Here is a 15404-nt window from a genome sequence, read left to right on the forward strand (position 1 = left end):
CTAGTTTTTTTAAAAATTTCATTTCATTTATTACACATTTGGTACCTCCAATCGCAAAAGTGGTAACTCACCACAGTCTTAGAATTTTGAAACGCACTGTACAGACCCCTTCCCTGACATAAAGTCAGCTTCGGGTGCATACTTAATGTGGGAAAATTATGCCGGGGCGGAACTTGTTGCCCGCTTTGAAGTTGTTGATGGCCAGCATCTGAGAAGCAACTTAAACAGCAGAAATGGCGGCTACTAAATGGTAGTGTACTTACTTCTAATGGCAAAACTGTTGCCGAACGATTCACAGACATATCTCAGGGCGTACTTCTTGGAAATGTGAAACTTTCACTCGGCCGAACAACGCCCATAAAAGATAAACACAATATAGGGGAGAGACAATCACAAACTCCGAGAGACAAGACATTAAAAGGGGACGGTAAAGGCGCAGACAACGGCGACAATTGGCAATTGGCAATATGATTTCAATTAACGTGGAAAACGTCAAGTATCGTGGAAGGGAAATAAAACGTATAGCGTGGAAAGTGAAATGGTTTTACAATCTTTTGCCGACTTTCTTGAATGGTATGCGATGTTCATTGATCAATGGATACATGCTCTCGCCAAAGATTGTTAGTTATCAAATTTCGCGTTTATCAATATCTTTTACGCAGAGTCGCATGTGTCGAGTTCCATCTAAATTCCAAACTTCAATCCGGTCCTGCATCTAATTTCTTCCATAAACAACTCCTATCGATGCAGCTTTATTTATGAACGTACCGAATTTCCCAACCATCCGCCAGTTGCAAGCCCAGTTGCTTGGGAATCTTAATTAAATGCCATAAGCAATTTGCTTGCCATTCGCTTGGCAAATGACCAACAGACGCACGCCGTCATGTCACTCATAAATGCAGATATATTGTGGAAGAAAATCGGGAAACACGGCGTACGGGGAAGATATTCCTAATCGCAACCGGTTTAAAGTATGGAATGCGCTTGGACTCGACTGATGGGCATGTTAATTCATTAATCGTGCGGCGTTGTCCATTTGTCCATTGCGCAGGCGCAACTGTCAACTGCCAGCGATTGCAACTCACTTATCTGAATTTGGAAATAAAGGTACAGCCCATTAGAGTTTCTCTCTCCCCAGACACTCCCCTTTCTATCTTGCACTCCAACTATTTCTGACCGATGTTACCTTCGATTTGGTAAATTGAAATTATGTATCCAAGCATTTAACATTCGTTTCACTTTTATAACCTTTCACTTTCAATTGACCTCTCTGAAATTATGTGTAAACTATCTGTATTTTATCCATAAATATGGAAATTAATTAGTAGTAGTATAAAGTTTTTAACTGTTCGATTGTAAGCACCCAAAACTACGGGATGATTTTCAAAATTACTTTCAATAACAATTTGCCATCACTTAAATGATTATGCACCTTATTTCTGTGTTAAATTTGAAAATGTTGATCTAATGATGATCTCTCCGATCATGATTGTATAGGAGATGTTTAAGTACTGCGATGTTCCACAGGAATGCCCTCACAAAACATCCAAATGAGTGTCAACTTTCGACTATTACACAAAATGATGCAAGTAAACTCGGGCTGACAAAACAACTAGACTGTGCATAAATTGAACATCTGCTAATGACGTGCCATAAAACCCCAGACAAGATCTAACATATTTGTAATTACGGGCTAATACCACCGAAATGGCAGCAGCAGAGGTAGTAAGGCGTTACATTTGCAGCTGTTAAAACAGGGCAAAGACAAGGCCGAAAGACTGCCGCTAGGTGAAAAACCAAAACAAATAGCTGGTAATCAGCTGTCTCGTCTCAGAGACTCGAAGACGGACAAGATAATTAGTTTCAATGAGGCGGTACTTGAAAAAAATCATAGAGAATGAAACATTTTTTGGCTACTCCAAGATATCAGACAGACATATACCTACATAGACAGTCGGAGACACATTAAGACTCCATTATGCATTCATTTGTGTGCGCAATGAGACAGTCGTAGAAGTCTGAGTGCCTGAGAAGTCTATCCTCCTCGAATGCTGAAAGGAATTCGACAATCCACCAAACAAAAGGCGCTGACAAAAGTGAAACATTACCGAATTCCGCATAATCTCCGGGCTACAAAAATTTAGCTAATAATGTGTCTCGACCTTAGAATACCACAGAATTTGTTATATTTTCGAAGATGGTATCCATAGAACTATCTGTCGCAAACATTATTTAATATCTTCTCTTACCTTAAATTTATATTTAACTTTTTTTGAAGTAAGTGTAAAAAGTGCTTGTACAAGACCTTCCCGAATGTATCTCCGATACATCCGCTCGAACATTTTGTACCACTTAATAACGATCCCTAGAACGGCGTACTCTACGAAACTTGTTGCCAAGCGCATTCTGATGGTATTTCTTGGTGTGTTTACGTCAGGGGTGGAATTGTATTGCATCAACACTCCACATACATACATCACCCGGCGGTTTCAGAGCATTCCCATAGAGACAAAAGGGGCTAACAGTCCAGACCAGGTAACAAAATCAAGATCATGCAAAGCAGGTAGCTAGCTAAAGGCAACACACGCACACGTTTGGAATTATTAAGCCTCAAAATAAAACATATAAAAAAGGATCGAAAGGTACACCGTGAAAAATATTAGTTATTATTATTTTTAGTGAATATAGACGTGTTACATAATGGCACGCACTATATGAGAACGACTACTACTTTGTTTGCTTTTTGGAAAACTTGCTAAAATGTATTAATATTACAACATGGGATTTATTTTTCACTGTGATGTTCCAATTTTTTTATAAATTTGTTTTAGTGGGTCTCGTTTTTCTCTGTGTATTCTGCAGGGGAGAGAGTTGTGCACTGGCGCAGAACGTGGTTGGAAAAACAGTTTTTCCCTTTTGAGCAATCCCAATTGACAATTCCAGGGCAAACTCCTGGGTCGGGGTTCATTGAAAAAGTACAGTCACCTCGTGGAGGACTCTCCCTTTGTTGCACCTCTATGTACCTACTTCTGTTTGTCGCACTTCTGTCCATCAATTGCAAGGGTCGCTTGTCAATCAGCGGCAAAAGAATGGAACTCCTTGGGCTGGAGAGGAAAAGTCAACGAGTTCTAAGGTGTAGGCAAATGCATCTCCTTTGTTTTCTACCCATGTTCCCATGTCGGGCTATTATGCGATCGGAATGCTTAAATGGTCGGTTTGCTGGGATGACGTCGCCCGAGATCCTATATGCTTTCGATCGGTCCAGAAAATGCAGATTATCATGGCGTAGACGTTTCCATTAGGCCAACTGTCAGTTGACATGTAATAGGAAAATGTCTGAGGTGGGGATTCCGACATGAAAAGCGTCCGATGATAGATATATTTCAGTGATCGCGATTAGAAGGGAGATGAGATCGGAATGTTCCAGCATATTCTGCCTTAATCAAAACTACATTATGAAACATCAAGTCGCATTAAGAAGGTGTATACGAAGTTTAAAACATTAATTTATGTATTTATAGATAGAAGTTACGTTTAGTTTCATTATGAATAGTGTACTATACTTCAGTCATAAATCCAAATGGAAAGATGTAGTTCCCCCGCATCTCCAGAAGTGCAGCAAGCTTTCAGCACTGTTTTTTTCTGGTTGGTTGAGTGGAGTGGATTGTCTTGCGTAATTTGAACCGCGTGTAAAATGTGCGGGAAGGCGAACGAGACCCGCAGCTTACTGATGGGAAATTTCTACGTGCAATTGTCGGGGCGTTGGTCAGCGGGATATGCGAACTCCCAACTGATCTACAAACTTTCTCACATGAAATGCAAACAAAGTGGAGCAGTATTCGCGTTGGCACACACACATTAGCAGTCAAGTTTGATCGGTTTACGACAATAACTCACTCGCAAAAACACACAGAAACCAAACAGAAAAAGAGCATACTACAGAAACGGCAGCAAAAAGCACACAAAACAAAAATAAAATCACGGTCAGGCAGCAGAAGAAAACGAGTTTCTTGGCTATAGCCCACTGAATTGCGATAGTGAGTGACTGGCGCATTATTCGATTTGCGAAACGGGTTTGCGCACGTTTAAGCTTCAAAGGGGCGGAAATTGGCCCACGGCCCAACCGATGGGCGTGGCAGTGACCCGCGCTCAGCCGATCAGCGGGAAATCCCGTCTAATCCCGGTTTTATGTGGATCCGTCCTGACTTTTCTAAGATTTTAAATTTATGAAACATAGTTTGTAGCTTAGTTCACAGATTCTTTATTGGCAAAACCGATCTGCACCACAAACTGTTAGCCTTTTTTGTTTATGGGGCTAATATTTATGGTTTCCTATGAATGTTATTAGCAAAGCACACGAGCTTTGTTTATGCATACCACCCAACTATAGAGCGAACAAAGAAAATAGCTCGAAAACAGCTGCACGGACAAAAGCTCGGATTTCCAGCCAAAACTCCCCCAAAAAAGCAGCATATAATAAACCACAATTTACGAAAATCGAATCCGGCGGGCAGAACCACAAAAGTATCGCTGGATCGCTGAAAGCAAAAGTAAACAAAAGGCGGGGAACTGGGCGTGGTTCTTGCAAACACAAAGCCAAAGCCAAAAATAAACATTCTGCATTTGAGAACCGAGAAACGCAAAAGAGTCCAATTACGCGCCAAGCTGCGAATGAGGAATTGCCAAATAGACGCAAGTAAAAGATTGGAGGAGCGCAGCTACGAGTACGGATAGTGTGGTGATTGTGGGGCTGTTAGGGCCTTAAATTGCAGCTGTGCCAGAAAACTGAGAATGCAGATTAGCCAGGACAGCAACCCGACTAATACGGACACTGATTGCCCACTTCCCTACACGGAGAAAAATGTCTTACACATGACTAACAAGTTTTATTTTTTTTGCAAATATCTACGTTTCTTCCTACTTTTGTAATTTTTTTAATGGACAGGGGTGTGTGGTTTTTGATTTTTGCAAGTTGTTTATTATATTTTAAACTATAAAAACAGGTATTTAGAATCTTGTTGACCTGCCAAGTGTGTATATTTTTTGAAAAATGTATCGTAAAACACCCAAACAATACCTTTGCTTACGACTTTAACTGGAATGAGCCGAAATTTTCGCAAATTTGCGAACGTTTCGATTACTTTTTTAAGTCCCTAAAGAACTACAATTATAATAATTTTTATTTTTGGTATTTAGAAAATTAAAAAAAACTTTCGGTCCTTGGCTTAAAAGATCCTTCCATACACTTATAAAAACTATAACCAAAAATAAATCAGTTTTCACTAGTGGGGAATACCACCAGTGAATATTTCACCTTTTTGCATTCGGTTCCCATTAATTTAAAAAAAAGTCATTCAGAGTTTTAGCATGTTCTATATGGCCGGTATTCGATTATTTGTACGGTGAAATGTAAGGAATTAAAACATATTTCGATTATTAGTTATTTTCTCTCATAGTACGTTTATAGAGTCGACTTTTTTGCAAATGAAAATGTTTTGATAGGCATATTTTATTGTATAGAGAGGAAGTTATTTTTGTACCCATTACTCGTAGAGTAAAAGGGTCTAGTGTATGACGGATAGTATGTAACAGGTAGAAGGAAGCTTTTCCGACCCCATGATATATATATATTCTTTATCAGGATTACTATCCGAATCGATCTAGCCATGTCCGTCTGTCCGTATGAACGGTGAAATCTTAAAAAAAATAAGAGCTAGAAAGTTGGGAATTCTTAACCTTCTTGCGCAGGGCAAGTTAGTTTCAGCTGTGTGCCACGCCCACTGTAAAGCCTACAAAGGCACATAACGCTAAAATCCGCATAGCACCCACAATTCTTACTATTTTTGAATAATTTAAATGAGGTTTTGTTATTAACAATTCCCATCTACAGGCGAAAAATTATTGAAATCGGACCAGTCATTTTAAAGTTATAACCAAGTAATAGTCCATATTTTGCAAATTCAATCGAGATTGCACAATACGCCACCAAGCCGCTAGAGGCGCTATTAGCTAGTTGGTGTTATGGGCTAGGTGGCGCTGGGTGGCGCTAGCCACAAGCAAGCATATCCCCATCCCTCTCCCACTCTCTTCAGCTGAGTAACGGGTATTTGATCGTCGGAGGCATCGACTATAGCGTTCTCTATTGTTGTATTTGTAAGTAGTTTAGCATTAATAAACAACGATGGAGACAAAAGCAGCTCAGCCTTGCTCACCGAACGATGTGTACTTAATTTAATGGCAAGAATTGAAAAACAAGCGCAATTACGAAAAAGTCCAAGAATTAAAGCACATGATTTCAGTACACACTGTTGTTTTTAATTTTATAAATACTTAAATTATGAACGGGAAGTCATTTATTTTTAAATATTTTATATTGTAAATATGAAATATGAATACACATTATACAATGTATATACATGAAATACTAAGATCTGTTTCAATTATAAAATACTCATTTTTTCCGAAAAATTTGGCAATTTTAAAAAATAATGCCATCATCGAAAATTTTTGGAAAAGACCCGATTTCTACAGTTTTGTACCTTGTTGGGAAACTATTTATAACCTTGTCAACTAAAATGAATTTATTATTTCATATGTACTATACTACAATATTTATTAACGTAAGAAAAAGAGTAAATGATTGAAGTTCCAATGGCTAAAAAGTAAATAGTTTTGACGGCTAACTGCAACCAACTTATCGCAAAAGAGCTTATCTGGTGGTCTAGCTTTTAAATATTACGTAGTTCTTATAACGTCTTATCTCTCTTAACGGGTCGATTTAATGGGCCCAACTAATAACTGATACACGTTATCAAGTTGGTTCTAAATGTTTATAAAAGTGTGTTCAATCATAATAGCTGAAATAATGTCATACCAAATGTATAGAAAACTGGACATTTAAAATCATTTCTATATTACTTCTGAAGAAACTGTTATATTATTGTCGATATTATTCAAAGCGGTATGATTTGACATTTGAGCGGACTTGACATTCAAATGTTTAAAGCAACAAGGTTTTTGTTTGCTTTGATCCAAAACTATATGGTTATGAAGACATTGAAAAATAACAGAATTTAATCCAGTTAATGTGGTTTCTACTTAGTTATTGAGTAGACAACTAGCAACAGATTTTTCATCGCTTATAGGGCATTCGGTTGGTCCTCACCCCTGATCTACATCAACTTCAGAAATACTTTTATCGGTGTCCCAATATTTGGTTTGCTTTAGTGCGCTGTTTGGATTGAGGCTCTATATGCCATCGTAATTAGATTACCTTGCACCTGTGTTCGTGGGCCAGTTTCTCTTTCTTTTTCACGCAGCATGGGCGTTTGCGGATCGCCGTCCTACATTTGATTTCACCCCGCACTTGTTTTCGGTGTTTTTGTTTATATACCTTGTTTGTTCAGCTTTTCGTATTGGTTTAGTGCCCTTTCTGGGAAGTGGTAGTGTTATTTCGTGTTTTCTTAGCCTTTCTTATCAGCGGATGTCAATGCAATTGCATTGTGTCACTGTTGTGGTGCAATGAAAATTGGGTTTATCTCCTTTCGGCCCTTTTTGGGGCAACGGAGTCCGCGATAAGGTGACTGGAATGTGGAGCGTGCCCATTGATAGCAATGCAGGTAAACCTGGTCACCCCGCCAAACCTTACTCATTCAAGCTCAAGCTCCGAAAAGGGGAAATAGTCAAAATAAAGCAGACTCGTGACTCATGCGAAAACGAGAAGTACAAAGTTCAGCTGCACAAATTTGCAGTCGCATGCAGCGAGGTGTGCGAAAAAGGCGAAAATGGAGCTGGGCGAGAATGAAAAACAGAGGAGCGGGCTGTGGAGCTACAGTGGGCCCTCGAAAGTGAGCTTACTCCATTTTTAGGAAGCAATGTTCAACTAAAAAGGTAACTGAAGTCTTTGCAATGTTTTTATGTAGACAATAACTAACAATGATAAACTGGTAAATGGAATACCTACACGTTTAACTTATATAACCTTATTTTGAATATCAATCAGAACCCTGAACAGAGCTAACTCAAAAATATCAAATGTTTAGAAATAACTCTAGGTTCTAGTTCGACCTGCTCCACTGTACTTCGCTATCAGTGTTTCTCCAATTGTTGTTGTTCTCCGGCGGTGGGCAAGACAACAACAGTACAATGACCGAAAGTTTGCCATGCAAAAAGCGAGAGAGAGGGAGTGGAAAAACAGAATTGTAAGCCGCAACGAAAAAAAAACGTAGTAGAAAAGTAAGCATGTAAGCTACTACTACTAAAACCTGTTAGTCGGAGCAGAGCACTAAAAATTCCGATCTTCCAGTGGCTCTCTCCAGTGGAGATTTCGCTGCTGCTCGGTTTTATCCGCAGGTCGCCTCTCGCTCTCCCTGGTGGAAACAGGTATAACTGTTTGGCGTGAGGGAGCACGAAACTCCAGTGGAGACTTCTCGCCAGCGAAACAAACGATCAAAATGAACACTCTGATAACGTATGAAGGTGAGCAACAAAATAAAAAAAATACCGTCACGAAAAACAACAACAATAGAAATGTCGACGCACCCTTTTCTTTTTCTTGCAAAGAACAAGAGAATGGAGAAGAAGCGCAAAACCACATCCCGCTGGAAGCGTCTCTTTCCCCCGCTGGAAATAGAGACAGCTTAAAGAGGAGCGGGTGGCGTTCCACTGAGTGTGCGTGTGTGTGTGCGGGAAAACAAAGCAGACGCCGTTGGAATGCCGTTGTTATTTTTGTTGTTGCTAAGCCGGACACGGCAATTGTTGCTTTTGTAATTCGGAGGGGGTGGCGAAATTCATAAATACCAAGGGGGCTTCAATTTCTATACCTCCTTCTTGTCGCCCGGTTTAATCCAATTTATCCAGCTTTGTTATCCAGGTGGGAGGCAAAAACAACGGCTTTTCCTTGCTGCTCGCGTATTTCTCACTGCACTGCGGGCTGCTAATTTAATTAACACAGCAATTAAATATTGGTTAACTTTGTCGTTGTGTTGGTGTGTAGTTGCTGTTTAACTTGTTGTTGCACATTTCGCGTCGCGGCGGCTGCGCAGTCGACGTCGGCGCCGAAAGAGAGCCAAGTGCGCAGGGGAATGCGAATATTGAGCTGCGGAGAAATCACGGAGTTGGCGAAATCAAAACACAAAAAGCAGCGATTTCACAGGCTGCGACTTCGGTGCGGGGCAATCGCAAAGAACACGGCACTAACGATCTCCGCACTTGTTGCAATTCAGTTTTCTTGGGAAACGAAACTCGGCGATCGGGAGCTCAAGAAACGCGAGCGACGCGCGCCTTCGACATTTTTCCGCAGTGTGACCAGCGGTGGGCCTGCGCAGAATCCAGTCGGTGGGACTGCCGCACTAACTTTGAAAAAACCCTAAAAATGCGACCCAAGCAATTGAGCGCGTTCAGAAACCCTGGTGGAGAACTTAGCTAAAATATGTGGGGTATTCCCTAACACCCTCTGCTCACATCCGCTATAAATTGCTGTTGATATTATATTTTTTTTTCTCGTATTCAAAAATTCTTTGCTAATTTAATACTTGGATCCATATTTAAATTCCATTTTGCTCATTAATTAGAGCTGCGCTAAAAATGGGATTGATTATGAAAACTAATTTTATGCTTTTTGTTAGATTTTTTTCAGCGCCAATTGGTTGCGGCCAATTTGGTTTTGCAAACAAATAAAAACCACAAAAGAAATATTTTAGCGTGTTAATTAGTCCAAAAAATAACGCTGCAATTTATAAGTAAAGACAAAACTATATTATAGCATTCAGATATAAAACTCGAAGGGCTTATGAAGAAACTACTGCCGGAAATTATCAAAATAAAAACATTTACAAGCTTTGTTCAGCTATCAACATTTTTTAATGTCGTATTTAAAGTGTTTGATTTTACGGCGAAACACAATATAAATTGCCGACAACTGTATACCTAATTATAAAGCAATCTTAATAGCTTCGAACCAAAAAGCAGCTAGTTAAAGTTATTTGAGTTATAAAGTTTAAGGTTAACGTTCAAATTGCTAAAGTGGCATGGCCACTTCTATCCCAACAAAACCCAGTAATTGTCATATATATTTGTCTCTTTCTAAGCATTTAATGATTGCTCGAACAATGACATGAAATAATCCAATAAAAGGACAATAACAATTTTATAAAAAAATGCTTCAAGGGCACCCTAATAGTGTGGACCTTACCGATTTTATGTTGACCGCTTATTGGAGCTCAACCAGGCTATGCTTTTAAATTCAATTCACAATTTTAGGCGTAGTGACTCTAAAAGATTTTAATATATTTTTTACTTTCAAGCCTAAGAAGTTCTTCATCATGTTTAATGGTATACCAACGATGATGAGATATACCGCACGATCGCCATATCAGTGCGGTTCCAGCGGATTCAGTTTCGACAATTGTTTGCGGTGAACTAAACGCCAGTACTTCCACACGACTGTAGCTTTCTTCCTTGCTTTTCACCATTATCTGCCACATAATTTAAAATTAGTTGATTATTTCCTTAATAGGTTCACATTATTTCCTTTCCACAGAAATAAAAGCCTTACCGAGAATGGATTTTTGGAGCCGAATCGTATCAGCACTGGCACCACCATAGTGGGCATAATTTATGACGGAGGCGTGATCATAGGCGCAGATTCCAGGGCTACCAACGCCAACATAATACCCTCGAATAACAGCCGCAAGATTTATGAGCTGCAGAGCAACATTTAGTAAGTAAATTATATCAAGCAAAAATACCTCTTAACGAGGTAAAGGATTGTGATACCAAATTTCGGAACGAAACATTATAAATTTTATTATGTTTGTGAATACACTTTCTTAAACTTGCACATTCGGCTCGCTGCAATTGAAAATGCCTGTGTCGGCAAGATGCTCCAATACTGTGCTGAAGCGTGCCGAACGAGCAAATTTGAAAAAGTGTCACACTTTTTCAGCTCTTTCTCCCAAGCCAATTTCGATTGGTGTATCATTCGTTGCGATCGGACCATCACAATAGATTTTCATTTTTTCGTGTATACAACTGCGAAAAAAATAATAGCACCACCTACTCGAGCAATGTTTGGATAGTCACCCTAACTATATTTTTAGCTCTTTCAAAATATGCAATACCTTTTTGAGATCGAATTGCAACAAAGAATCAGAAAGTGAAAACAAAATGTTGATTTCTTTTTTAGTTCTTAAATTATTTAAGAAACTTTATTAAAACTCGAAAAACCTAACGAAAAAAATAATAGCACAACTTTTCAAAAATTGGTTTAAAATTTTAGGAACTACCAATATTCATGAGATAACAATATTGAACTATTAAATCTAAGTTTATATTCTTCATTTAATACTTTGTGGTGTATCCTTTATTGGAAATAACAGCTGCGCAGAGTCTTGGCTAGGAGTCTTGCATCGCTTTATGGAAATTTAAGTCCAGGACTCCTTAATTACTCCCCAAAGGGATCCGATGGATGTTGGTTATGATGCAGCGACTGCCTTCTTAACGTCCGACCATAGATTCTCTATTGGATTAAGGTCTGGAGACGTTCACAGGGTTGTCCCCAAACCTTTTCTTTGCCTTCTTGCTGTTATACTTGGGGTATATCTTGTTGGAAGACCCACACGAGCGGAATTTCATACTCTGCGAAAGGTAGCATAATGGTATCCATGATATCCACGTATACGTGCTGATCCATGATGGCCTTGATCCAACGTATCGGGCCTACTCCGTAATAGGAAAAGTAGGCCCATACCATCACACTACGCCCTACATGCTTTGTGGTGTACTGGGGCTTAAATTCCGAGTTCTTTGGACGTATGAAATACGATCTGGATCCTTTTACACCAAACAAAATCACCTTGCTCTCACCTGACCGTAAAATATTCCTTCACTGATCGGGTGACCAATTTGCATGAGCCTTAGAAAACTTCATTCGTTTAGAAATATGTCTGGCATTTAAAAGTGGTAACTTTCTCGGGCTACAGGCTTTTAGGTTATGTTCCCTGAGATATGTGCGCACAGTTTGCACCGTCGCATTTATTTAAAGCCCCTTTTTAAGCTCAGTGGCAGTGCTCTGACGAATCAATCGATTGACGTGAAGGGGGGTCATAGATTGTTTTCGTCCTCGTGTTTCAGGATTTTCTTTATAGTTTAGAGCGTTTTTAATCATTTTATTTAAACATCTGACCAATCGACCAACTACTCTGTAAGATTTTCCATCCTTTATCAACTTTTGGATGATATCACGCTTTTCCTCAGTGCAATGCTTTCCACTTCGCATTTCAATGGTATTATCAAACTTTTTATGTTCAAAATATTGAAATTATAGATAAATTTAATTGACCCGTGCTTTGTATTAAGGCTATTCGCCAAAATATGGGGTTTTTGCTAATAAATGTTGTAGTGGTGGTATTTTTTTGTTCTCCTTTTTTTGGGCTTTTTTAATAAAACACTTTAAAATAAATTTATAGGCAAGATTTAAAAACAAGGTAACACATTTTTTGGTTAGAAAGAATAATAAAGAGTACAAACAAATTTTGTGTTGAAAAAAAACAAACTCTGAAAACAATTTTATTTTACCCAGAAGAAAATGTATTGAAGTGGTGCTATTATTTTTTCGCCACTGTATATAGTAGTCGCCTTCGCACACTCCTGGTGCGCTTCGTCCCTACGTGGACTGCCGGCCTCAGTGATTACTTGCATTCCTTCTGTGAGATCGTCCAAATTTCGAAAACATTAACCTTTTTTAGTGCCGGTGGTGCCGGAGTCGCACAGGACACGAGTGCTTTGATGGAGGTGACGCGTGCGCAGCTGGAGCTCCACCGCATGAACACCGGGTTCCGAAAGGTGCCGGTGCGCTGTGCCAACCAGATGGTGAGGCAGCTGCTCTACCGCTTCAGCGGGAACATGCAGGCCAACGTCATCATCGGCGGCGTGGATCGAACCGGGACCCATCTCTTCTGCACCCGGTTCGATGGCACCACGGACACAGTGCCGTTCACGTCCCTGGGCTCCGGCAATCTGGCGGCCATGTCCATGCTGGAATCGCGGTGGACGGAGGGCCTGGACGAGCAGGCCGCCCACGATCTCGCCTGCGATGCCGTGTTTGTTGGCATGGAGAATGACCTGAACTCCGGCGGAAGGGCCTGTCTCTGCATCATTCGGTCCGACTTCTCGGTGCACTGGAAAGTGCAGAGCCCCTACCCCAACAAGACTAGTCCGATGCGAAGCCTCCTACTGGCGATCAGGCATGGCTGCTCCAGCGTTCTGTCCACCATCGAGCACCAGGTGGTGCCGTGGGGAGAAACTCCAGTTGGGTGCAAAGCTCGAGGTTCGAGACCAAGGGGTCGCATGGATCCAGGACCAGGAGAAACAGGAAACCGGCGTCGTGGGGCCGAAACTCTAGGTCCACCTAAGGCCAAAAGGAGGAGGCTGGATGCAGATGAACCCGCGAAATGAAATACTAGCACTTTTTGTAATTATACTCCTAACAGCGGATGCCTCATTAACTCCTATCCTCAGCAATCCCAGTCTCTGTCATTGTCTCTCCTTGTGGCGACTACTGCCACGACTTTTATTGTTTTAAATTGGATTAATTGTATTCTAGCTGTTTTATTTGGTGAGCTTAGGTTTCAAGCACACATGTCAATTTACACTAGTGGGCATAATTATTTTGACAAAACAAAAGTTAAATTTGAAATAACTTCATGTACATTTTGGCAGTCTTTTAAATTCCGTTTGAATGATACAAGTCTTTTCTTAACCTATTTAGCACTTTTTAAATAGTCGAGTTTTTGTGAAAGTCTATTGTGATACTCTTTACTCCTATGAAAGAGTGTAGCAGGTGATTTTAGGATCACTAGCCCAGTCCGTTTGTCTGTCCGTCCGTATGAACGCTGAGATTTCGGAAAGTATAAGGGTGCCAAGCCCACTCAAACGCCCATAACGCAAAAACCCGGCTAGCACCCACACTTTAAATAATTTTGAAAATTTTAAAAGAGATCTTGTTTTGATTATGAATGTCCATCTACATCACAAAAATTCTGACCGTTCATTAAGAAGTTATAAGCAAATACTATCGGGTATCGAGTATCGGGTATCTGATAGTCGATGGGATCGACTATAGCGTTCTCTTCAGTTTAATTTTTCCCTCGGCTTGAAATCAACAATTTTTTTTACGCTTAAAGTTTCTTCAAGCAAAACCAATAATAATAATAACTCTTTTTTTTTAATCGTTTTCATTATTTCCATTGATGCCAAAATGGAAATAATTTAAATAAATAAAACTTCTGCAATAACAATAACCTTCTATCCGAAATTCGTCACCTCTGCATCAAAAACAATAGCAAAATTAAACTATTATGGGTCCCGGCTCATATAGGAATCATTGGGAACGAGTTAGCCGACAATGCTGCAAAACTAGCCGGACGGGCTCCGTGCCATACAATCATACCTGGAGTACAACAGGACATCTGGGAAAACATCAAAAACATTTTGCTGGACATCGAACTGGAAGACTGGTCGTCGTTTAACCACTGGTATAAACAATTTAATCCTGACAAGAAAGACATCAAGTTCCCTACGTCAATCAACGGAAGGGAATGCGCCATTCTCACTCGATTAAAAACCGGACACACAAATCTCACACATAGGCACATCCTTAATGGGGAAAGTCGGCTAAACTGCCCTAATTGCGGAGAAGAATTATCAGTAAAACATCTACTAGATACCTGCGGACACTACCAAAACATAAGAACAAACCTATTCGGTGGTACCCCGCCATCAAATCTATTAACTGACCTAACAGCTGCCAACTCCAATCTATTATTATCCTTCCTACGGATATGTAAAATTATACACCTAATTTAATCACCCGTATTATCACCTAATATCCCCTCTCATCAAATGTTAAATCACAAATATATATGTAACTAAATTGTTATCAATTGTCGAGTCGATGGCCATAGTAGCTAGTTACTCCTTTCCTTAAATTAGTTAATATATTGTAAATGCGATTTATGTATAATAGCTAATACTAAATAAATAAATAAATAAATTACCTCTAAAGTAATGTCCGAGGAGTACAACCGCATAAAAGTTGACCTTAAGGAAAAGCTATACGTTCAGCACTTGACATTCACTACGGACATATGGACTGATACTTATACTCAGAGTTGTTTTTTAGGTTTAAGTGGTCATTACATTTGCGATAAGTTTAATTTAAATGTAGCTATACTGTGTGTCAAGGAATTCCCAGCTAAAAAAAACGGAAGCTAATATTGGAGAACTTATTAAAAATATTTTCGACGATTTTAACATACAAGATAAATTAAGTGGAGTTATTGCTACTGACAATGGAGCGAACATTTTTTCTGCTTTTAGTAAATTTAAAAGATTGTCCTGCTCAT

General features: G+C 39.6%; 2 protein-coding genes and 1 long non-coding RNA gene across 10 annotated transcripts in view; 1 reads left to right on the plus strand and 2 right to left on the minus strand.

Annotated features, from left to right (window-relative positions):
- cno (adherens junction formation factor afadin) overlaps positions 1-9313 on the minus strand; it is a 48956-nt gene extending 39643 nt beyond the window's left edge. For 3 of the 6 annotated variants that reach the window (XM_036819285.3, XM_036819284.3, XM_036819283.3), the window contains exon 1: positions 8823-9310. The gene's annotated coding sequence lies outside the window, so the exon portion shown is untranslated. Of the gene's footprint in view, positions 1-8822 lie in introns of all 6 variants that reach the window. The other 3 variants (XR_010654533.2, XM_036819288.3, XM_070996589.1) reach the window with 2 other exon arrangements.
- A 927-nt stretch (positions 9314-10240) lies between these two features.
- On the plus strand, positions 10241-13597 carry Prosbeta2R2 (Proteasome beta2 subunit-related 2). 3 transcript variants are annotated; one of them, XM_065866120.2, is made up of 3 exons: positions 10241-10332; positions 10541-10720; positions 12747-13597. In XM_065866120.2, the coding sequence occupies exon 3, from the start codon at positions 12787-12789 to the stop codon at positions 13453-13455; it is 669 nt and encodes a 222-aa protein (XP_065722192.2). In that variant the 5' UTR covers positions 10241-10332; positions 10541-10720; positions 12747-12786; the 3' UTR covers positions 13456-13597. The 3 variants fall into 3 exon arrangements, with proteins under 3 accessions (XP_065722192.2, XP_036674972.3, XP_065722193.2); XM_036819077.3 differs by having other exon boundaries at positions 10284-10414; XM_065866121.2 differs by having other exon boundaries at positions 10319-10429.
- LOC136117073 (uncharacterized) lies at positions 10342-10893 on the minus strand. Its single transcript, XR_011604127.1, has 3 exons — positions 10777-10893; positions 10556-10703; positions 10342-10475 (listed from the first exon to the last, which is right to left on the minus strand). It is a non-coding gene; the product is annotated as an uncharacterized lncRNA (long non-coding RNA).
- Positions 13598-15404: the final 1807 nt, after the last annotated feature.

This window comes from Drosophila suzukii, chromosome 3, assembly GCF_043229965.1.
Source record: "Drosophila suzukii chromosome 3, CBGP_Dsuzu_IsoJpt1.0, whole genome shotgun sequence".
NCBI lineage: Eukaryota > Metazoa > Arthropoda > Insecta > Diptera > Drosophilidae > Drosophila > Drosophila suzukii.

Coding starts and splice junctions, on each gene's coding strand:
- Prosbeta2R2 (XM_036819077.3), top strand. CDS start 10,323: ATGTTTAATGGTATACCAACGATGATGAGATATACCGCACGATCGCCA. Junction 10,415..10,540: donor AGTTTCGACAATTGTTTGCG/GTGAACTAAACG, acceptor TCCTTTCCACAG/AAATAAAAGCCTTACCGAGA. Junction 10,721..12,746: donor GAGCTGCAGAGCAACATTTA/GTAAGTAAATTA, acceptor AACCTTTTTTAG/TGCCGGTGGTGCCGGAGTCG.